This window comes from Lagopus leucura, unplaced genomic scaffold, assembly GCF_019238085.1.
Source record: "Lagopus leucura isolate 7727_CA_CO unplaced genomic scaffold, USGS_WTPT01 Super-Scaffold_100004, whole genome shotgun sequence".
Lineage (NCBI taxonomy): Eukaryota > Metazoa > Chordata > Aves > Galliformes > Phasianidae > Lagopus > Lagopus leucura.
The window spans coordinates 33,925,419-33,950,234 of NW_024962264.1; the positions used below are offsets into that span (position 1 = coordinate 33,925,419).

The 24,816-nt window shown below is 38.1% G+C and overlaps 1 protein-coding gene across 2 annotated transcripts in view; it reads left to right on the top strand.

Moving 5' to 3' along the window:
- The first annotated feature begins 480 nt into the window (after positions 1-480).
- The window catches only part of PRDM5 (PR/SET domain 5), an 84,489-nt gene continuing 60,153 nt past the window's right edge, over positions 481-24,816 (top strand). For both annotated transcript variants that reach the window (XM_042871352.1, XM_042871353.1), the window contains exons 1-3: positions 481-668; positions 6,132-6,215; positions 18,439-18,561. In XM_042871352.1, coding sequence (XP_042727286.1) covers positions 576-668; positions 6,132-6,215; positions 18,439-18,561 — 300 coding nt within the window. In that variant the 5' untranslated portion in view covers positions 481-575. The remainder of the gene's footprint in view (positions 669-6,131; positions 6,216-18,438; positions 18,562-24,816) is intronic.

Genomic DNA, 24,816 nt, shown 5'->3' on the forward strand with positions numbered 1-24,816 from the left:
AATACCCCTGCTGGATATGTCACCAGATATTGGAAAGTTTGCTTTCTCAACAGAAAACAGTGTTACTTTTGGGTTCCTTTAGGGTTGCTAAATTTCTGGTATTCTTTGAAAACTATCTGCCTAAGTGAAGAATTACATGATTTCCAAAGTCTGCATTCCTAAGCTAAGGCGAGAGGTGGTGAGGGTAAACCCGAGTGATATTGAACAAATGCAGTGCTTGCGGAAAGTACTTCGTAGCTCCCTAGGCCCAGAGACAATACTTCTGACCTGCTCAGAACAGCCGAGCCCCGACCCAGAAGGCTGCACCAGTGGCTGCGGAAGCGGAGCCAGCCCCTCGACGGCGCGAATCCCTCGAATGGCTCTCAACGACCGCTGCCCCGCCGGGCGCGCGCGCCCCCTGCCGGCGCCCCGCCGCCTCTGCCAGGTCGTGGCGGGTAGGCTCCTCCCTCCTCCTCCTCGGGAGCGGGACGAGTCCCGCACCCAGCCCCTCTTCCTGCCCCCTCCCCCGGTGCAATGGAAGTCCCCGGGAATCCTCCTCCTCCCCGCTAACAGGCGGCGGCCCGGCCCGGTGCAAAATGCTGGGCATGTACGTGCCGGACAGGTTTGCCCTGAAGTCGTCCAAAGTGCAGGACGGGATGGGGCTCTACACGGCCCGCAAAGTAAAGAAGGTGGGTGACGGCCTGGGAGCGGCGGCGCGGCCCGGCGGGGAGCCGCTGCCACGTATCCCGGCAGAGCGGGGCGGCTCAGCCCTGTTCGCTCGGCGCTCGCCCCACTTCCGCCCGGCCAGGCTCCCTCTGCCCGGAGCCGGCCGGTGCCCAGCGGGGCGGCGTGCCTGGGCGGGAATGGGGAGCGGGACGGCCGGCCCGGCTACCTGCGGCGGCTGTGCTCTGCGGGCTGCTGCTTTCCCAGCCTGTCACGACTTTATTTCGTGCTTCTGGGTTCGCCTAGACCTCCCGGGGACGGACGTGCCCGTCTGTCGTGCGCAGGCTCCTGCCTCATCCGAGTCGCTGCAGCCCGGCGGGCGAAGGGTTAATTCCTCACTACGGGGCCGCGTCCCCAGAACTGGGGAGGGTGTGTGTAAGAGACTATTCTGTTAACTTCTGTGTCTCAAAGCTTGCTGGGGAGCAATAGCTTGCTGCGGGCTGCTTGTTCATTAAAGAACCTCATCTCCCTCCTATAAATTGGAGCGAGACAGTGTGATCCCCCTGACTGCAGCTACCCGAAATCCCTCCTGTCCTAAACAGGACGTGGCTCCTTGTGTTCAATGACTGAAGGGAAAACTTCTTAATCGTTTGGAGTCCCTATTAAAACTGCTCAGTTTACACGTTTAAACAACTTGTTTCAACCGCTAGAGGCATACCTGAAGTTGTGAACCCTGCATTTCTGTGCACTTCTACTTACTGTAAATGTCTTGCTTTACATCTTTGGCCAGGTTTTGGTGCTGACTTGGTTGGGAGGACTGCCAGGTGTTGCAGTGTCCACCGGGCTTAAACACCGTAGGGTAGATGTGCCTCATCTCTGAGGCCTCCTTTAGGGATAAAAGGAGGAGAAGGGGATTGAGGTTTTTATCGGTTGGCTTAATGGCTTTTTTTTTTCCACTGACGGTCTGAACGCTCATATTAAACCTTTGGGAATTCACACATGAAGGAAAGTTGTAGACTGCTATCGCACATGCATCCCTGGACTCTGAAATGGAATGAACTCGAGAGTGAAAGTGACCAAAATTAATATCTGTGTGTCAGTATCAGCTGAAAGTCTGAATCCTCTTCCTTTATACTGTTCTAAATCAAACCCTTAGGTCTGCATGCTAGGAAAAATAGATCTTTTTTCTTGCTAGAACTGCTCCATATCGTTTCTGAATTGTTTTTTTTTTTTTTTTTACAGAGCAGGTATATGCTGTCAGAGCTCTGCTTGCACAGCTGTGTCAGTGTGAGCTCCTTGTTCAGGACGTCCTAGCAAAACCCACAAGTTGCCAGTGGGACGTGTACTGCATGTGAAAAGCAGAAAGGAAAGGCAGAGACACTGACTGTAAGATCTTTCAGAGTTTTAGGAGCATGTTGCGAAGTACTTATTGTGGATTTGGTTTTTGTTTGGCATTGAATCCTCTGTGCTTTTAGCACCAACAGATGTGGTATGCAAAAGCCCTGGTCAGAACTATGTGCCTGACTTTGCTTCTCAGCAAGATGAGGAATCAGCTTCTGAGTCGCCCTATGAAAACTGGGCGTTGTTTAGAACAAGAATTCCTAAAAATGGTTAAAGAACTAAGCACAATGGGTGGCCTCAGCTGTTCAGAGAACAGTAGATGTATAAAAAGCACAAATAATACACTGGATATTACCAGGCTGTGTGTTACTTTTTTCCCATGGAAAAAAAATCACATCTGAAGTGCTTTCAACTTTCCCCCTGCCCAGTCATGAGTGAGGCAGCAGTACTGTGCTTCATGGCTTTGATACAGAGTAGTTAACAGCTGTCAAACAAGTAATTAATTGGTAATTAATTCTTCAGAACTCTGAGACTGAGAGTAGTTGCTGAATATGACGCTGATTGAAAAATAAAATCTGTGTTCTTGAGCTGCGCCCCAGCCTGGATGAAAGAAGGCTGTGGAGTGACCTCATTGCAGCTTTTCAGTGTCTAAATGGAGCTTATAAGCAGGAAGGGAGTCAACTCTTTACAAGGGTAGATAATGGCGGGACAAGGGAAAGTGGTTTTAAGTTGAGGGAGGGAAGATTTTGGTTGGATGTCAGGGGAAAGTTCTTTACAGAGAGAGTGGTGAGGTGCTGGAACAGGCTGCCCAGAGAGGCTGTGGATGTCCCGTCCCTTGGAGAAGTTCAAGGCCAGGTTGGATGGGGCCCTGAGCAGCCTGGTCTGGTATTAAATGTGGAGGTTGGTGGCCCTGCCTGTGGCGGGGAGGTCGGAGATTCATGCATGATCCTTGAAGTCTCTTCCAACCTGGGCCATTCTGTAATTCTTTTATTTCCCATGAATAGGATATAATACACAGCTGTATTTGAAAGTCAAACACACTTCAGATGATCTTAGATCAGAAATTGCAGTAACAACTGTCCAAATGTTAAATACTCATGAAGAATGCTCTGAATATTAAAGTGTTTGCAAAATTTTGGAAATGGTATGTTTTGAACTGCTGTTACCTACCATCTGCCTTTGTGCCTTCAGGCATTATGCTATGTTTCCAATTTTTAATTTTTTTTTTTATTTTTTTTTTTTTGTCTGAAGGTGTAAAAGTGAAATCTGTTTGGTTTGTTTTGTGACCTTTATAAAAGCTGTCATTTTCTTGTAATTTTTTTTTCTCCAGCATCTGGAGTTTGGCTGCAGCACCAGTATGATAAGACCCCTGGTATAATAATGAGAGCTATTGCATTTCTCAGTGTTCTGCTGAGATCGGAACAAGATTTGTCACGTTCTGAAAAGCAGCTTTTTTTGAATGATGTGCCTTTCATAACTTCAGACTGCTTTATTGATCTGTGAGGAAGTCTTACTATGTTTCTGATCTATATATTCAGTATGACAGTGTGCTTATTGGCTAGGACTAATTGATGTATTGGAAAAAAAGATCATCTTTAAGGCTGAATTAATAATGGTGCTTATCCCCATGGGCCTTTGTGTTGTTAGATCCCAGGTTTTGTGTTTCTAATTTCTGCTTTCTGTCCAAGTTTGAGGAGCCGTAAAAAGCACTTGGAAGTTTGAATCATCTCCAGTTCACGTTATGTTCTCTTTATATTAGAGGTGGGCATCTTGCCTTTTGCTTTCTCTATTGTTCTGAGCTTCCAGAAGGGCTCAAACATATTGCAGTAGAGGTTTATTACCTTGGAGTAGTTGAGCTAGGAATGACATATGGTGTTTCATGTTTTCAGTCAGCACGCACTACTAAGCTGTTGCTGTGTTTCACCCCAGAGGCGATGCGGGGTTCAGTGATGGGTAAAATTAATCCTGTAGGTGCTTTATCTGGTAGCTAGGCATCTTTTCAGTTATGAGGATGAAAGTATTACTGAGGTGAGGGTTGTGGAAACTTCCAAAGTAGCTAAGGAATTAATTCATCACTTTCTGCTCACTGAAGTGTTATTCTGCTGCTGAAGTGAGTCTGGGAGACCAGTTATTGAAAGTTCTGTATTCATTACGTGCTTAAATTATTTCTGTATTAAATTTATGGAGAATTTATCTTTTTCTTTCCATAGAAGAGAAGTAATCCATATTATAGTCAAACAATAGTTCTTTTCATCTTGATAATTGCTACAAGTAACCGGAGATTCTGCAGATGCAATTTTGCCCTTCTTCAGAGCTCAGCAGTTGTAGTGAGCTATTTTCCTTTCTGCACTAAAACTATTTGATGCTTTGTAAAAAAGTGGGAAAAGCAAGTTCAGCTTGGCATGAGGTATCTTCTCCAGAAGGGCCTACCTTATCTTCACTGACCCTAGAAAGGACCATACAGCTCTAGAACAGAATTACTCTGCTCTCATCTTGACTTCTTCCTTAACCTAAGCGAACAACACAGCAAATTGCCCCCCTTGTAACATCTGCATGGCCCCTGTTAGACAGTGCTGTGCTTCTGGAGGGCATTCAGGAGAAGATGAGGACATTGGTGGCTGTGCACAGGTAATTGTACTGACCAAATTTCACCTTCATTGCAAATAGAGTGAAAGAAGAAGGGAATATCAGTTTGAACGTTAAATCCTAGGATTTGTAATCTGACAGGAGAGGACCGTTGACTTCTTATGATTAGCTGGAATGGAAAACAGAGGGAAGTGAAGGAGCTGAAGCCTCGCAGTGCCAATATTTGCTGTCCCTGCTAATATTTGCTAACCCTGCCCATGTTTGCGTCCCCATTCATGATTTGGGCTCCAATTGTTCTCTGGTGCTCTTGTCTTTTTAGCTCCTTTATTTGCTGGTCTTTCTAATGATATCTTTGTTGAGCACATTTCAAACTATTGCTTCTCAATTCTGTGTCATTATTATTCAATGCCTATTTTGTTTTTCCTTGTTACCTCCTCAGATTATTATTATTATTATTATTTTAAATTTAGTTGGTTGTTTCTAGGAGGAATTATCCTGTAGGTCTTCCATGCCACTTCTTCATTGACACTGTACACACTGGCAAGGAAGGAAGAGGGCAAATGTGCAGCAGACTGTTCCTAGGATTGTGGAATGTGCCTGCGGGAGGATATTTTCAGAGAAGATCGATCCTTTTATTAGCCAAAATGTTGTAAAGATGAAACAAATTTGTTTCTTATTGTGTAGTTATAACTTGTAATGCCTTAAAGTATATTAGAGCCTTTCTATTTCAATACTGCCTAAAGGAAAGTAGTATTCTGCATTCCAGTTTGTATGGTTTATGATTGCAAATAAGAACAAGTAGAAAAAAAACGTTAGATCTATATAAGCACTGGGTATAGAATTTACCCTGCTGCTGACATGACATCTGGAAAGGAAAAAAGAAAAAAACCAAAACACTGAACACCAAACCCCAAGACATTTGGAAGGACATATCAGTGGATGTTTTCACAGTATGTGTTAGCGCTAGCAGGTGTTAGAACATTTTAATTCTGTTTTTGAAGGCTTGAATTAATTCACAGAAGTGTGCATACTCCTACTTTTTAAAATAAATCCCTCTGTGTGTTCAAAACCTCAAAACTATTTAGTGATTTGATTTGTGGCACTTCAAAAAGTAGTGTTGCAAATAATCCTGCAAATAAATCTAATGAAAGCTTTGTGCTTACCAGATGTCAGATACTTTGCATTTAGTAGGATGTCTACTGCAAGGTGATTCCTGAGAATCCTAGAAGAAATCTGACTTGTAAATATAACCCTTATTTAAAATCTGAAAAAATGCTATTTGCAAAATTGGAAATTAAGTGTGAAGAGGAAATATGGTTTCAGGAGATTCACCAAGCTGTAAAAAGAGTGTAAATGAGCTAGAAGTTGAACTCACAGTGTTGTGCATGTTTCTGTCAGATAGTGGGTTTCCAAAGGAAAACTGCCCTTTTCCACTTGAAGCTAAAATTGAGACCTCTGCTGGAGCTTGGAAATTCACTGGCTATTTATTTTATTTTATTTTTTTTGTGTGTGTGTGTGTCCATGTGTCCACTGATACATTTTCTTTAATAATCATTTCTTAGGGTGAAAAATTTGGCCCCTTTGCAGGGGAGAAGCGAATGCCTCAGGAACTGGATGAGAACACAGACTGCAGGCTCATGTGGGAGGTGAGTAGTCCACAGTGACATCATCACACTTAGCAAAAACTGCTCCCAGAATTAATTTTTAATCTAATTTTTTTTTTTTTTTTTTTTTAAGTTAAGGCTTAAGGATACTGTAACTAGTCTTTGTACTTACTGCCAATGTTCATGGACTTTATTTTGAGAATGAGAAATTGCTTCTTTTAAGAAGAAAATGGCAAATAGTAATTTCTTATCAGTGAAATGTGAAGATATGAAAGCATAACAGTGCTGTGAAAAATTGTTGAATAATGTGAAAGAAAATGAAAATGATTCAAGTCATTTGAATATGGGAAGATGGTTGTCAGTTACGAGGTACTGATGTATGCTTACCAACAGCTGCCAGCTCATATAGCACACTGTCTACTGTGATGCTTTTAGTAGCATTTGGTAATTCTATGATAATTGCAAGATAAATAGTATGATGAAAGTTTTTGTATTTACCAGCATTTGTAATTCTTTGTGTAGGTATGAGATCTTTAGCAAAATAAAAACCTGGTGCTATGCGCAAATGAAGGTACAGGGGTTTTCAGGGCTATTCTAAACTTGTTTGAAGCACCTGCTTTTGTACTTCTGTTCCATCCTTATAATCTTTCTTTTCTGCTGTAGTTCTTTGAGCCTAATTTCACTCCCTCCTCCCCCCCCCTTTTTAATTTTTTCTTTCTGGATGAACACTTTGAACTGTAAGCACATTTAGTCCTCACTGATACCGGAAAAGATACTCATTTTCAAGGTTCTTGAAGCTTCTTGGTTTTCAGTGGTTAGGCATGGAAGAATGATGGTTATTTGGATGTTGTATGGTGTTGTATGGCACGGTGCAAAAACTTAGGCTTGACATCTGCCTTAGAGGATTATCCATGCATTTATTGAAAAAAAAAAATCAACCCACATTACAGCAAACCAAACTTATTTATAAAAACCAACCAAACAAAAAAAACCAACATTAACATCATTGAGAACCTTGTAAGAGAGCACAGTGTTGTTATAGTCTTAGCAGAGCTATAAATAGATTCAATGCAGTAGAATGACATGTGAAAGAATACTAAGAGCTGAATGCACATTTTGTTAAACACAGTCTCAGCTTAAATCCAGTGATGGAGTGGCAAAAATATCCCTAGATGAGTATTAACTCAAGTCTATGAATTCCTGTACCTTTGTTTATCTCTCTCTCTCTCTCTCTCTTTTTGTTTATCTCTCTCTCTCTCTCTCTTTTTTTTTTTTTTTTTTTTCATTCCCCTGATTCCTTTGGTTATGTATCAAGAGCAACTGTTCTTATCTTGTTTGTTCTCAGCTGAAAAAACAACAATAATACAGGTGCTTTTATTACAGATGTTTGCTGAATATGTGTTAATAGGCCATGGCTTACTTGCCTTTTCATAATGTTTCTGCAGTTTATTTTAAATTAATAAAATATTTGAGCTAGAACAAGGTTTTTAGAAAGGATGGTAGGTGGATTATGGGAGCTTTCTAGCTCCTATAGGTTTTTAAGTTGGTTGGAAAGCCATATGAGTTTCCAGATGTCTCATTGCTGATGATTAAATGAGATTTATCTGTTTCTGTAAGTCAGAAAATAAAAGGGAAATACGTGTATTTATTGATGACACTAATATGACCCCATTGACAGCAAACCAGAAAATAAGATTTTTATGAGCTGTTCTAAAACCGTTCCATAATATCTTGTTGTAACCTAGTTTTGAAAGCCTTGAAAAGATTCCTGCATACCAAATTTTATGACTTCCTGAATGTTTGAGCCTAAGTTGTTCATGTTTACTGAAGTTGATCTGAACACGAACTTTATATTATAATTTGAATCATGCTGGGAGTAGTCTTAAGTTGAAAATTGAGACCAGGAATGTAGAAAGTAAAAAGTAAAACAGTCCAAGTAAATGGTTATTCCAGAGACTGTGGGAGGCAGTCATAGCAACCAGCCAAGTTTGTGTGTAGTCAGCTGTACCAAATATATTAAAAATAATTAAGTTGATGACTATTGGATGAAGGAACTTTAAGCCCTGAACTCATGGTCCGACTGCATTAAAAAAAAAAAATACTTTCAGAGAGGGCACCTTAAGAAAGAAAGCTAAATAGCAGAATCTTTTCAAAGCTCAAGTAAAAATGAACCTTAAAGGAGCATTTAAAAGCTGGTCTTACGAGGAGTGGCTGAAGGAGCTGGGATTGTTCAGTCTGGAGAAGAGGAGGCTTGGAGGAGATCTTATTGCTCTCTATAACTATCTGAAGGGAGGTTGCAGTGAGCTGGGGGTCAGCCTCTTCTCTCATGTAACTGGTGATAGGACTAGAGGAATGGCTTCAAGCTGCACCAGAGGAGATTTAGGCTGGATGTTAGGAGATACTACTTCTCTCAAAGAGTGGTCAAGCACTGGAATGGGCTGCCCAGGGAGGTGGTGGAATCACCAACCCTGGAGGTGTTCAAGGAACGTTTGGATTTTGTGTTGTGGGACATGGTTTAGTGAGAACTATTGGTGATGGGTGGATGGTTGGACTGGATGATCTTGAAGGTCTTTTCCAACCTTGTTGATTCTGTGATTCTGTGATTTTTTTTTTTCTTGGTATGTGATTTTTAAGTTCTTCAACATTGTGAAATGATTTTCTGTAAGGAAGTTTACTGCATGCATTTCTAGTGGTGTAGAATAGTGGTCTCTGACATGACCTGTCTTGAGCAAGCTCTTTCTCCAAGACCAGCATTGTGAGTTGGCATCTTTAAGACATCATGCTGAGATGGAATTCATGAATCATAGAATCTTTTTAGTTGGAAGGGACCTTCAAAGGTCATCTTGCCCAACCTCTCTGCAGGGACACCTGCAGATACATCAGCTTGCCCCATCCAGCCTGAATTGTGTTATGCTTTTCTTTGGTCTTTGGGAAAACATGGAACCTGAAGGAATTGATTGAGTCAAATGATTTTAAAAACGGTTCTAAAAACAATAAGATTTGTGTTTAAATAAAATGCAGCATAGTGCTGCTTGTCTGCCCCTGAGCTGTTCATGCAAAAGGCTCCAGAAGATTGGGGTGGGATTGAGGGATCATACATGGTGTTACTGCTACCTTTGTAAATAGTTACTTGCTGAAATATTTTATTTACAAGTTGATGGACAAATGAAAACCATTTGATGCTGCAGTAACCATTTAGTTAGGAATAATAAAAAAGACCAGAAAATGTTTGGATGACTTTGTGCTTTTTCTTTCTTGCTGTTGATGAGCCACCTTCCAACTGTGCTTCAGCCCCTGTGCAACTATATCTGAATGGAATTGCATGTTGTACTAGTTAGAAGTGTAGCTAGTTACAACTGATGATTTGTGAGTTTTGTGAGATTTCTTAGCATCCCACTAGCGCCTTGATTAAGTACTTCTTTGTTGGTCTTTATTAGTGTAACTGAAGAGCAATTTGAAATTATGTGCATTTGCTTGAAGATAAAGTTCTCTGGGGCAAGAACAGAATAATCTTTAGGTATTAAATTTCATGGAGGTTTTTATCTCTGGAGGATCAAATATCCTTTTTAATATTTATTGTTCCCTTCAGGATGGAAAGGGAGGATATCTACTCAGTTTATTTTGTTTACTATTCCTAACTGAGAAAGTGGTATTCTTTTCAAAACTGTTGGATTGTGACGAACATAACTTTTTGGTTTGGTAAATGTTAAAACAGGAAAGACTGGAAAGACCTAGTCCTTCTTCAGATACTCTGACTTTCTGAGGAGGAATGTTCAGGATAGGGGTGTCACATCGTGTTAACACTTAACACGTAACACATCTCACGTTTGGTTATTGTGTATCTGCCAAGATGGTTGTCTTCATTGGTACATCGACTCCAAGAGCAGAAAAATGCAAGCAAAAAGATTTTCCAGGGAAGCTAATACTTATGTTTATTTATATTAAAAAGTGAAATGAAGGTATGTTTATGCTACTTCCAACTGCAGTGACAGTTAACAACTTTTCAGTTAACAGCAACAACAACAAAAACCACCAGACTACAATGAAGGTAGCATAAAGCCTTCTATTAACTGCAACTAGCTTTTGGTTGAAGCTTTAATGTTTGCTGTTTGAGGTATGAGAAATTGAGTGATTGAAACTAATGACGTTGCTTTTTTCTTCCATATCTTGGTAGTAGAGTGTGGTTCTAGTATAGGAAAGCTTTTGCATATAGGGCATTAAGTTGAATTTGCTCAAAATTTCATGGCAAAGTAAATAATAATTTGAAGATTTCTGAATTTACTCTCAAGACTAATGTTGTTTGGAAATCTAGTTCCTAGCAATATGGTCTTTATTTTTTTTCAGTGTGAAGACTAGCTTCCCGGTAAATATTTTTAAAGTTGTTTGCTTTTAGTACTTTTTGGAGGCTCTTGAAAGTAAGTTAATTTAAGACAACTTCTGCCAAACAAAAGTAGGACATGGATGTTGGGATTTCCAGAGATATTTCCCCTCTATCAGTTGCGATTTTGTGTCATAGATTCTTGGTATTATTGAATTAATACCAATTGAGACAGATGGGTATCTAAAAATAGTCATTAATATTTTTACTAGTTTGTTTATGTAGCTAGATTTCCTAAATGACCTATTTTAAACCTTACTTTAGTCATCTTTATCATTGTTAAGTGTGTGACTTTGAAGTCTTTATAGTGATTTTTGAAACAAGCCCATTGTAGGACCTTAATAGTCAAAATAGGACCTTAATGATCTTTTTGTGATGAGAAGCTCTGAAAGTGTCTGAGAATGTCTTCAACTTCTTAAAAAGTCCATTTGGATAGCTGGAGGTGCTAGCACTCAGATTTGAATTCATAATAGAAGGTCAGACCAAAATTGCTTCAGGAGACTTGCATATCTTCATAGTAAGCATAAAGCTCAACCCTTCTTGTGAAAGTCTAAGAATGAAAACTTGTAAACCATTCTGTCTTTGACAAAGTCAAATAATGTCATGAACCAGCAGGAGATTCATTAGTATGAAAAAAATGTTGCTCTATGTTTTGGTTGGAGGAAAATGTGTATCACTTATGAGCCAATATTTCTTCATCACATCACAGCAGCTGCTGTGTTAAGTTTCTCTTTCAATTATTACTTCAATACTTTCAATAGTGACATTAAAATGTGAGTTTCTATTCCGTGAAGTAGGTCTGAAACTCAGGATGCAGAAGCATTGCAACTAGCTGTTTCACACCATTAACAATAAGAATAATGTTTTCATTATTATTAACAAAAAAAAAAAAAAAAAAAAAAAAGAGAATACAGAACTTGAGTGAACATAGATTTTATAAATTAAAAAAAAAAAAAAAAAAAAAAAAAACAACAAAAAAAAAACATTTAGAAAATGGTTTCCCAGAAAGCAGGTAACATGTTAACTGCCTTCAGCAAGGATGACCATCTGCTTATTTTCAATGAAGTTTTTTTTCTTCTTTTCTTGACAGATGTGCATAATATGGTGCAATTGCACTCACGAACATTTCTACGTAGCACATGTAACACCTTGAATGCATTTTGAAAGTCTGTAGATAATTCCAGTGCATCATGAAATACTGGCAGATGGAGTAGTGATGGTGTGGATGGGCACTACGAGCATCTTAGGCATTACTGAGATGTTTGTAGGGTTTCATCTGGTAGCTTATACAATTTTTGTTCCCCCTAATACTTTTATAGTGATACAATATTTGCTATTGCAGTATAGTCTGGTGCTATCCTGGTTGATCTTGAGGTAAACCCACCTGTATGGTGGCAGTGAATGTCAGATATTTCATCTTACTGTAAAGATATTTGACTGAACTGACATCTTATGTGTTAAATGTGAAGGGGACAATTCTCAAATACATCCTATTTAGGTGTTTTGTTGGGTGCTTTTGTAATGTGAATGCAGTTTAGATGCTGAATTGTAGTGGTGACCAAATATTAAGGGTGTTGTAGTAAAACAGATATCTTGCCATGAATTGAGGCATGAAATTTGAACCTTGTTCTGGATTCATGCCACTTTGCCTATACTTAAATTTGAAGGGAATTGCTACTTAATTATTTGGCCTGTGAAACTAAGGATGACTGCATGTCTGTTAACATTTCTCCCTGGTAGTAAATGGAAGCTCCAACTTATCTCCATTGGCTACAGAAATCTCAGGAACATCTTGACCAAGATTGTCAAAAGGGCCTTAGAATTAAATGGATCCTAGAATAGGGTGGTCTACTGAACTACAGCAGACATGATCAACCTTTTTGGATTTATACCTCTTCATTTAGAGGAATGAAGGATAAGGTCCTGTTTCTATATAAAAATGAAACAACCAAGAAACAAACAAACAAAAGACCACAGAACAATGTGCCATCATCTATTTGTGCCCAGGCTTTTCAGTTCTATTTCTAGCTCTTTTAACAGCTTTCGCATGTTGATCATCAGCATATTATGTACTTCTAGGTCTTTGTCAACCTATGAAGATGGCTAAATTCTCTATTATTTAGAAGCTGCCTAATGTAGACAGGTGGCAGGTTCAAATATAACAATATTAAAATAGGAATATGTTCACAAGCATTAAAAAATTGATCCTACTTAAGAAAAATTTCAGGGAACCTCAATGTTGTAAAAATCTTGTGCCTCTTTTCTAAATGTTTGATAGCCATTAAGAAAGAAACACTATAATCATTCAGATTTCTGGGGAAAATGCAGCTATTTGCTTGCAGATTATTTAAGAAAAGACTCCTTAAAACATTTTCTGCTTTAGTTTGTGATATACAAAAGTGTTTTTCACTTCCTTCCCCAGTAAGGTATCCTTTGTTTTCCAACAGTTTCCTACAAGAAATAGTTGTGGTAGGGAAGTAGCCCTGAAGATTCTTGGAGTGGTTCAGTGATGGGAAAGGAGATTGGGAGCAGGCTGGAATTCTGTGGCAGAATGATTTCTGTTTAGTTCTTCAGGTCTCATGAGCAGTAAGTGGTAAGGATATGCGTCTGAATACTTGTAAAAGAGGGTTAACATATAAACAAGGCCAAGAAATGTTAGCTTATTTATAATGAAGAGTTGGCTTGTTGTGTTCTGGAAAATTAATTGCTGAGTCTTTATTCTGTGGGAGTAGAGAGAGAAATTGCAGTATCTTTAAGTTTTTTGTGGAGCACATAAGCAGCTTGACAGTCTTCCTATTTTCTTTTTCTCTTGCTGTTACAGCTTGCATAACTGCCAGGATTGTGGTGATAAACTGAAGCTATTATCATACATGCTTTTCAGTGCTGCTGATGGGGAATGCAGAAAGAAATTTCCAGTCACTGTGGCTAGCAGAATTTTGTGGTCCAGTAGAGCAATGACTGTCTTTAGTGACAGCCATTTTTGATCCTGTCTCCTTCTAAGTATGAAAAAGTATGAAAAAGTATGAGCCAAGTGAAAGTGTTTTATTTTTTTATTTGTTTATCTGATTTCACTAGTTTGATTTTCTTGTTTGGTGGTTGTGTCACAAAGCAAAAGGCTGGCTGAGGACTCAAGTGAGCTGCTGTTGGAGAGTGCGTCCTTTGGGACATACTCCAATTGTCATTGCAATTCATTAATAGTTCAGTATGGATAATATTTAAGTACACTTACTTTCAACTGAATATATTATAGAGTCTAACTATTTATTTTGTTTAACCACCATGATTAGTTTGTACTGCCTTTTAGTTTGAAGAGTATACTTGCAAAGCAGGAGCTAGTCTGTTTGTTGGATTTTAAAAAATAAATAGATAAAGTTTGATATTCTCTGCTGTGGTGCTCAAAGACCATTTACACATTTTAAAACACACACTTGTCCATCTAATTGGTGAGGAAAGGAATGGTAAATATCACCAATCCAGTCTGTGTTAAGTATGATGTTTTGACTGTGTTTATTTTTTTTCCCTTCCTCACCTTTGTGCATTTAATGCAATATTTCTTTATGAGGTGGAAAAAAAGCTATAGAAAATATAGCATGTTTTTGAAGAATTTATTGTATTCTTTTATCAATAATTTCCTTCTGTGTTAAGTCTTTTTGTATCTGGCATCTCTTCATGGATTGGCAGAGATGACTACGTATTGCTGCTGTGAATATAAGTCATTGCTACATAGTTTAAGAATCAAGTTAATGCAGGAGAATGGATGAAAAGCTAGTTGTGTAACGTATGCTTTTCATAATAGGATCTTGATTGTTTTTCTAATCCCAAGATCTGATGGAAACCTTTATAGGACATGCATGGTGGGCCTCCCTAATGCAGTCTGTAGTAGCTGTAGTTAAGTCATAGAGCCATTAGCTTGACTTCAATTGCTCACAGATGTTCATCTTCACTGTTAACCAGGCCAAGTGAAATTTTGCTCTGTGGGTGCTTCGAAGAGGGTGATTATTACAATATAATTGGTGCAATACTTCTGTGAGGAAGGGGGTGGGAACTTTTCAAAAGGTAAATACACCATTTACATGTATTTTTGTGTAAAGTCTCACTCTCAAAAAGACTCACTTTTATGGTTTGCAGTTATTCTGCCCAAATTACTGGTGAACCCAGCAGTTCCAGCAAGGAGCAGATATTATTTCCTAGTGGAATAATCAGCAAATTGCAGAATAGCTAAGCCAGGAAAGGACCTCTGGAGGTTATCTGGTCCAACTCCCTTTTTCTGGCAGATCCACTTAGAGCCAGTTTTCTAGGACTGTGTCTAGACAACTCTTGACTAGTTCCAAGAAAGATGATCCAGCAGCCTCTCTAGAGAAGGTGTTCTACCACTTAGTGTTAAATAATATTGTTTCCAGGTGTGTTTAAGTCTGTAGATTTGACACTTTTGGCTTTGGTTAATCTGTGCATTTGAAAGTTGAATAACTTTTAAAATTTAAAATATTGGCACCTTTTCATGATATGTGCTTCTTAAGATACGTCTTCCTTTAAAACAACAGTAATATATTTCAAAGACTTATATTTGTTTGCAGAGCCACAGTAGGTTTCTTGTATTAATATGAGAACAACATGCTGTCATCAGCAATTATGATAATTAAATACAGTTCTTTTTTCTAACGATATCTTAGAAGTGTAGGTAACTTAAGCAGACATACTGAAGACATATTGCATCTGTAAAAAACAAATACAGCAAGAATGTGAACAATTTAAATACAAAGCCATGATGACAATCTAATTTTGATCTTGCATAGCTGAAATCCCTAGCTCTTAGGAAATACTTACTCTGGAAACTTCTTGTTGATGGATGAAAATATGTTCCTCATATAAATAAATCATATGGAATTTTTGTAGTTCCTGTGACCTTTCTTCATGGCTTTCTGTCTTCTGTTTCAGAGAGATTCAAGTGATACACTATTTAAAAGAAAACAAGGAAGCCATTTTTAAATGTCATAAATGGAGCTGTATTATTTCAGCAGTATTTCTTTGTGTTTTAAGAGCAAAGAATCTCTTGATTAAAATTAGGTCTCTCCTTCTATTCCTAGTTTTGACAATGCAAACTAGTATTTTGTCGCAATCATAGAAATTCTGTGGGTCTGCGATGATATGCAAAAGCTCCTGATGTGGAGATTGTGTCTTAAGTAATTCTTTCTTTAAAACATTTGCTAACAGAAATATCAGATAATTTGTTAGATTTGGTGTTACAATTATTAGTAAATATTATTTGGAGACATTGGTTCTACTACTGCTGATGCTCTGGAGTTGGAACAGTGCAATGACTCATTCATCTGTTAAAGCTGTTGTGCTTACATGTGCCTTCAGTTCTACAGCGCTACTTTTAAAAGTTGATTCTTCACTTAGTGAACAAAATCTGAGCGTGTTTGTTTGCCATACCAAATAAATTATGCCCCTTCACCTATGTAGTATGTCAGTTTGTTGTTACTGAAATCGTTATTTCAGGCCAGCATATATTCATAGAATGCTTGGGTTTAGAAGGAGCCTTAAAAATCATCTAGTTGCAATCCTTACGCTGTTGATTGCCACCCATTAGATTGGGCTACCCAGGGCTCCATCCAACCTGGCTTTGAACACCTCCAGACATCCACAGATTCTCTGGGTCTCACCACCCTCATCGTGAAGGATTTATTTCTAATATCTAATCTAAATCAACCATCTTTTAGTGTTAAGCTTTTAACCCTTGTCCTGTTGCTACACTCTGCAAAAAGAGTTTCTTTCTAGCTTTCCTGTAGGCGCCCCTTAGGTACCAGACGGCTGGTACAAGGTGTTCTTGGAGCTCTCTCTTCTCTGACTGAAAAAATTAAGACTGACTGATAATCACTGGGGCTACATATTTATATTTCTCTTGAATAGGTGTATATGAAAGATGTTCAGCTGAATTGTAAAATAGGGTATGCGAAATGCTTAAATGCATTTGTACTGTTCTGAAGATAGTTTTTCTGATGTGTGTAAGGAAAAAAAAAACAACTGAAAAAACACTATGGGAGACTTAGGAGGGAAGTTCACATCACAAAATACAGTTTCGAAAAAATATGAGTTTCTGTGATATTTAGTATTTGTGGTACAATTACGTTAGCAGTAGTGCTGACAATACTGAAATGGTATTTTCTGGATTTGGAATTACACACAAGCACGGGGGTTGGAAAGGACCTCAGTAGATATTGAATTCAATCCCCGTGCTGAAGAAGGTACTGCACAATAAGTTGCATAGATAAGTATCCAGATGGGTCTTGAATATCTCCATAGAAGGAGATTCCACAATCTCTCTGGGCAATCTGTTCCAGTGCTCCATTGCTCTTCTTATTGTGAAAAGTTCTTCCACATGTTACTACAGAACTTCCTATGTTCAATTTTAGGCCATTGTTCCTTGTCATATTGCTATGCACCACTGAGAAGAGCTTGGCCTCATCCATTTGCCTCCCATCTCTCTTTAGATAATTATGAATATTTCTCATCTCCCCTCCCAGTCTTCTTTTTCCCTAGCAGAACAGACCTCATAGGGGAGATACTCCAGGCCACTTATCATCCTTGTGGCCCTCTGCTGGACTTCTTCTTGGAGATCCCTTTTCTTTTTGAATTGAGAAACCCAGAACTGGACACAGTACTCCAGATGTGGCCTCACCAGGGCAGAAGAAAGGGGGAGGATCGCTTCCCTCAACCTACTGGCTCCGCTCTTCTTAACTCACCCCAGAATACCATTGGCCTTCTTGGGTACAAGGCTACACTGCTGGCTTAAGGCCAACCTGTTGACCACCAGGACCCCAAGGCCTTTCTCCATGGAGCTCATCTCCAGCAGATTATTTCTTATCCATGAGGTTATTCCTTCCTAGGCTCAAGACTCTACACTTGCTCTTGTTAATTCTCATCTGGTTTTTCCCTGCCAACTCTCCAGTCCGTTCAAGTCTTGTTGAATGGTAGCACAACCTTCCATAGTGTCAGCAACTCCTCCCAGTTTTGTATCATCAGCAGACTTGCTGAGGGAGGACTCAATCAACAACCTGGATGAAGGGATAAAAATGTTGAACAAGACCAGACCCAGAACCCCGCTGGGGAACACCGCTAGTTACAGGCCTCCAACCAGACTCTATGCTGCTGATAACAACTCTCTGAGCTCTGCCAGTCAGCCATTTCACAGTCCACCTCACTGTCGAGTTATCTATTCCACACTTATACATATATACTCTACATAACACTTATATATATATATACTCTATATTTCATAACAAGGGTGTTGTGGGAGATGATGTCAAATGCCTTGCTGAAGTCAAGGTACACAACATTCTTTGCTCTCTTCCCATCTACCTACCAAATGATGACGTCATAGATGGCTACCAGGTTGGTCAAGCATAATTTCCCCTTGTTGAATTTATGTTGACTCCTCCTGGTAAGTTTCTTTTCTTTCAATTGCTTGGAGGTGGCATCTGAAACAGGTTGCTCTGTCACTTTTCCAGGGATGCAGGTGATACTAACTGCCCTGTAGTTACCCAAATTCTCCTTCTTGCCCATTTTGAAGACTAGAGTGATGTTGGCTGTTCTCCAGTCTTCAGGCACCGATCCTGTTTGCCAAGATCTTTCAAAGATGATAGAAGGTGGCTCAGCAATCACCTCTGCCAATACACATACTCTCTCAGTACATGTGGGTGCATCCCATTGAGGCCCATGAGTTTCTTGTATGAGGAATAATTGTATTTGGTATAAAGAAGCATAAAGAGGAATACTTGTTTTATGCGAGATTCATTTGCTGAATACCAGCAAGCCTTAATATTTTGTGTGTTAGTGTGTTTGGTAGATGTGCTAGATGTTAATTTTCCTTATTTTGAAATGTTTCAGGTTCGTGGCAGTAAAGGTGAAGTCCTTTATATCCTGGATGCAAGCAATCCACGCCATTCTAACTGGCTGCGTTTTGTCCATGAAGCTCCATCACAGGAACAAAAGAATCTGGCTGCAATCCAGGTAGATTTCGTACATTCCTACCATTTTCTTTCTAACTTGATCTCCTGTTCAATCTTTATCTTGTGCAGAAAAAAGATTTGAGAAACATAACTTTCCTTTTCTTATCTTTCCTTTTTGGAGGTGAACACTTGTGCTTAAATATGGTACCATAAATAAAAGATATAAAGACTGAAGGAGTTGTTAGTTAAAATCTGATATTCTTTGAAAGATTAATCCACTGAGATGAAAGTGCGCTAAGTAAATTATATGAGCTATTTCTCATTTATAGTAAAATGAACAGTTTACATTTAGAAAAAGTCATTTCCGGAGTAGTTCGTACACTTCTATAATGACAGCCTAATTTTCTCGCTACAGCCTTTCTCAGACCAATTAAGTTTTTGCCTGAAATTCAGGTATGGACTTAGATGTGAGAAAAGCAAAATCTTACCTTTGCTTTATAGTTAGTTTAAAACGTAATGCAGCTTTTGGCAAATTTGATAGCAAGCATGATGCTTAAATTATTCCAGTAGAAAACAGAGAATTCAAGAATCTAATTATCTGATAGGATGATCATGCAGTGCTTGAGGATAAGTTAATAAAAGCAGATCATTTTCTTTTTCTAGTCTTGGCAGCAGATCTGAATTTATCCAGCTTATTTTTTATTTTTATATTTCTCATTTGCAGTGTTGTGTGGTAATGAGTTCCATTGTTTTAATTACATATTATGTGAAACATGCTTATGCTTTTCTTTTAGCAACTTTTTAATTTCACTTGATTTCTCTTCATCCATGTGTGACAGTGAATAGTCACTTTGTTCCTTATCCCGTGCCATCCCTGATTTTATAGAACACTATTATATCCTTTCCATTTCATTTGACAACTCTTTTCTCAAGCTGAAGAATCTTAATCTGTAAATTTTTGGAAGCATTCTGTGACTTTGCAGAATGATAACAAAGGCAGCCATATTTTTCTAGTTATAGCTATTGTCCTCTTAGAGATTATGAAGTAAACAAGCTCTTGGAGCATTTTTTTTTTTTTGCACAGCTCAGTAAAATAATTTTCAATCCCCCGTAAGCAAAAATTACTATGCTGTTATTTTTTTTTTGTCTCAAGACATATTCTTGCCAAAAAGCTGTTTCAAGTTAAAACAACTTATACTCTAATGTAATCAAAATCTGCATGTGTATATGCATATATAGATATATTTATGCAGATTTTTTATATATATATATATAACAAAGGAGCCTCAAAGACCATCCAATTCCAACCTCCTTACTGTGGACAGAGTTCCCACTGTCAAGGTAAGGCTTTCCAAGGCCCCATCCAACCTGTCTTGAACACCTCCAGATATGGGGCATCCAAAGCTTCTCTGGGCAACTTGTTCTAATGGCTCCCCACCCTCTGAATAAAGAACACCTCCCTAACGTGCAATCTAAATCTTCCTTTTAGTTTGAAAACATTCCCCCTTGTTATATCACTATATGCCTGTGTAAAAATCAGTAAAAAGGAGAAACATTAGAAAAACAGTATAAATGTTTATCAGCATTTCTTAAAATTATAGTTCTGCTTTTTTGTCTTGAAATGATTTTTTTTTTCTCCAGGATTTTCCAGCAGATCCCTGAGAAAATGATTAAAAAGAAGTTTATTCTGAAGCCAATCAGAAATATTTTTAGATACCTTTATTTGCTGAGAGACAAATGAAGTAAAACAAGAAAAATGTTTAATAATAATAATAATAAAAGATTAGTTAAGTTCCAGGATGTAGTTTTGTGGAAGGTGCACACTGATGGCACTCAGTACTGGTTACTTCAGTTTTTGTGCTGAAGATCTGATGCTTCCTTGAATATCATGTTCTCTAGAGGGGCTCTTTGCTTGTTTGGTTTTTAAGCAAGCACTGTCCAGTGAGATTTCTGCTGCCAGTTCTTAGAGACTTCACATGTCCTTCCTCTTTTTGTTTCAGCAGTGAGCCTTTCTACGATTTCATTTCTGCTGTTCTACTGCATCTCTTCTCCCTAGCAATTTGATTTGTTATCTGCCTTCACTTGATTTGCACCTCCTACTTTCTAAAGCTCTAGTTCTACTGAATGGCAGTCTGCAGTTTACATCTGCAGCTTTTTTTCATGGTGATCCTGTGTAAATGAAAATTCAAGGATGATCTCTCTAGAAACTAAAGGTATATCTACTGCTGTCTTCCAGACCAATTTGTTTCTCTCCAAGTAATAATCTTCACATATCTCTGGCATACCATTGCTAGCTGAAAATATTTGCAATTTTGCTTCTGATATTGTTTCTTTGTACTTTGTTATTGTTCCTGTTTTACTTTGCTACTGACAGCTTTATCATCAGTTTATTTGGATCTGTATGCTTTAATCTTTGGATCAGACTTCTTTAGGTCTTTACGTCCAGGCTGCAGTTTAGTTTTGAGTAGTGTTAAGGGTGTTCACTATTCGCCCATTCAGCAAAACCTCTTGTCAATAATTGACTGAGTGAGTGCTTTGCTATGATTTTTCATGATGTTTGTGGCAAGTCAATGGGTAATTTAGTATGATCACTGTCTGTGAAATTATTTCTGTATTTTTTTCCTTCTGTCTTGTTCTTTCTGTTATATCAAGACTTCAAACTTGAAGATTTCTGGCATGACCTGTTGTCTTGCTTACAGCACTAACTATGAAAGACCCTCATATGTGGTCATCAGTCCTCGGCATTAGTCAAGTATGTATTATAATCACTGAATAGTCAGTGTGATATTAATTACAGTCAGTGTTGGCAAATGTGAGGTAAGCTTCACAAGAGGGAGCAGTGTGAACAATTAATGTTTGTTATTACATTTTAAATAAAACACTCAGTAAAATAACCTGAATTTCTGAACAAGTCTTAATAGAATGTCACATCCAGTGTTTTCATTAATGAAAATGGTCATTTAAAGAAAGGAAAAGTATCATGAACACAAATTAATGAACACAAACAAAAATTTACTGAGTCATCACTTTTTAAGTGCCATTGATTAACAACTGACAACACTTGTATATTCTTTATGAGTGAAATTTTGTGTGTGTATATATATATACATGCATTTAACTACAGGTAGCATGAATAGGTACAGCTTATGTTAAGTAAAGCTAAATATGCACATATTTCCTTTCAGGGTTTTGTTTCACTTTAGCAGATGGAGGTGCAAATCCCAAAGCACCTCTATTTCTCTTGGGAAGAAAAAAGCCCACAAATCCATGAGTATTTTAATTCCATAATCTTTGTATCTTTGTACTTAATAATAGGCAGTAGCACTTTGTTTTGTGAAATCAGAGGACAATATGCAAGTGGAAAATTTCCAGTATTCTTTATTTGGAATTGTGAGTTGCCTGCTTGCCACAAAGACAACATGTTTTACAAAGAGGGGAAAGGTATAAACTTTGTTAAAATGCTTCATTACAACTACGTTGTGAAGTTGCATTTCAAAACAAATACCTAGATAATTAAAAGGTTAAAAGAATTCAAAATAGAGATTACTACATCAAACAAAATAAAAGCTTTATCTTAAAGAATGATTATGCTTTATATAATAAAGTAGAATATGTCTGCATAATTACAGAAAACCAATTATCTAACTAAGAAAAGAAAATAGAATAGTTAGAAGTGGTTAAAGAAATTGTATTCTCAGCAGCACGTTATAATTACCCTGGAGAAATGTAAAACTCTTGGGAATTACTTTATATAATGGTGCTTTTTTTTTTTTAATGCAATACTTAGTGAAACGTACTAAAATGTTCTGGAGAAATCTTCTGGTGACACTGTGGGGTGTGTGTTGGTCTGACTTCTGGCATTGCTCGATGGTGGAGCAGTGATGTTTAAGTATTCTTTGACTAGAAACATCCAGCATGTATCATTAACAGCTCTTTTGTCAGTTGTGCCAATATGCTGCTAGAAAATAACAAAAGAGATTGGAGGGCAGCAGCACGGATTGTTTTTCTAGGCATTTTGCGGTTGAATTGCTGCAGGGCTCTCTAACTTGTTTCAAGTATTTATTAAATGAATTAATCCCTTATTATATTTAAAGTAGCTTCAGGTTTACAACTTCTGCATTAACAGAAACTGTACTATTTGTAATCTTTTTTTGCCTTGGGTTACTCCTTATCTATTTACTTACAAATATGACTTCTGATATGTAGCAAAAAATACGTTGTAATTATAATAATCTAAGGAAAATGGCTCCTATGAAAAAAAATCTGTATTTTTCCCCCATTTTTTGGAGTGATTAGTATTACATCTTCATTATTCTTTTATACTGAATGCATAAACTTATCTGTTTTTCAGTTGTATTTTTATTAAACACTCTGTGCTGGAGATTACTTTGTGAAAAAGATTCTGTTGTTGTTAACACGAAAACTGTTTTACTAACAGCATCGCAGACAGAATTTTAAATTCAAATATTATTTCATTAATAAGCAGGCAATGAGTCGGTCTAATGTAGCTCAGAAAATCATGAGTTAGAATAATAATTAGCAAAAACTGATATGAAGGAAGATATCTACTGTGAATGGGTAGAGTGGTTTGAAGATGTATTTCATGAGTGTAACAGAAGACTATCAGTATGGGAGAGAGAACGCTGTAGTAAGCATAGTAAATGTGGATGATCTAAAAGGCAAGAGTGACAGAAGAAACAGGGAAAGCAAAACCAAATTGCGTTACGCTGCTTAGTAAGTCTAAGTATTGCTGAACAGTTTTGTGAATGCCTGAATTTTACTGGTGGCTTCAGCATTACAAAGGAGAGATTGTATTTTGGAAGCAGTTTAAGAATCAAAATGAACGTAGTTCATTTTGTATGTTTGGAAAGGAGAATTCAAAAGTATATTGATTCTTGAATTCTTCAGTAGGAAAGAGGAGAAATTTTAATTTAAGTGTGACACACATTTATCTGTGTTTGAGTATACTCTAGTGCTGTTGAGTTAGTCTGTTACTGAAGAGAGGTGATCCTTTCATGTACTTGGCACTGGTGAGGTTTCACCTGGAGTACTCTATTTCTCGGCTCCCCAGCACAAAAAAGATATGAAGATGCTGGAGAGAGTCCAGTGAAGGGCCACAGAGATGATGAAGGGATAGGGATAGGAATGTCTCTCCTACGAGGAAAGACAGGGAGAGCTGGGACTGCTTAGTCTGGAGAAGAAGACACTCAGGGAGGATCTTTTTAATGTGTGCAAGTACTTTAAGGGAAGGTGCAAAAGAGGCATAGCCAGACTCTTCGGTGCTCTGCAACAGAACAAGAGGCATTTTGCACAGACTGGAAAACAGGAACTTCCCTGTGACCATCAGGCTGTCCAGAGAGATTGTGCATTCTCTCCCATCTCTCTTGCAGATATTCAAAAGGAGCCTGGACATAGTCCTGGGCAAGCAGCTTTAGATGTCCCCACTTGAAAAAGACAGACCAGGTGACTCTGGAGGTCCTTTTGTTTTGTGATTCTGAGAGAAGGTGTAACTTATCTTTTTTATTTGTTTTATTTTTTTTATTTGTGTTCCACAGAGCCTCTAAAGAAGAGTAAATTGTAGCTTCTCTATTTAGGTTCCTATAGGTTTATTAACCCCCGCTAGTACTGGTGAGCGTTATACTGGATATGTATATAGAGTACATGCCATTAAAGTGCCATGTTCTGCAAGCAGGGGGAAGAAAACCTGCTTTAGTTTTTGCAACAAAAGCTTTAGCAAGAAGAATCAAAAGCTTTAGTGCTTCTCTATAAAGCCACTGGGATTGTGATCTTCCTGGAATTAGGTTTTTGTACGCTTATCTTGCAAGGATTTTCTGAGAGAAATTGTACCTCTGGGCAGAGAATACAGTTATGGTAGCATATTAAATTGCCAGCAAGGTGTCCCTAAATGAATATTTGAAATACAAACTTGAAAAATGTTAAAAACAGAAGTGATACAAGGAGCAGATTGTGGCTGAAATGAGTTCTGTAAAAAAGTGTCCAGTCTTCTTATCAAATGGTTTCTCAGGCTTGACTGTGTGAAATTCCAAGTCAAAAGTAAAATCAGTTCCTGTACGTAGAACTCACCTTCAGTCTTTTCGCATGATGCTGATTTAAGTATGGTAGAAACTGAAACTTTTGGCTTCAAGATTAAGATCCAAAGCCATGTTCTTTTTTTTTTTTTTTTTTTTTTTTAAATTTCTTTTAATATTTCATTCCTTTTTTCTTTTTTTTAGTCCCTCTTCACTAGCTGGGAAAATGATGGACCAGGAGGTAACAATAAAAGTCAGAGAAATGAAAAGTATTTTGTTTTTTAGCT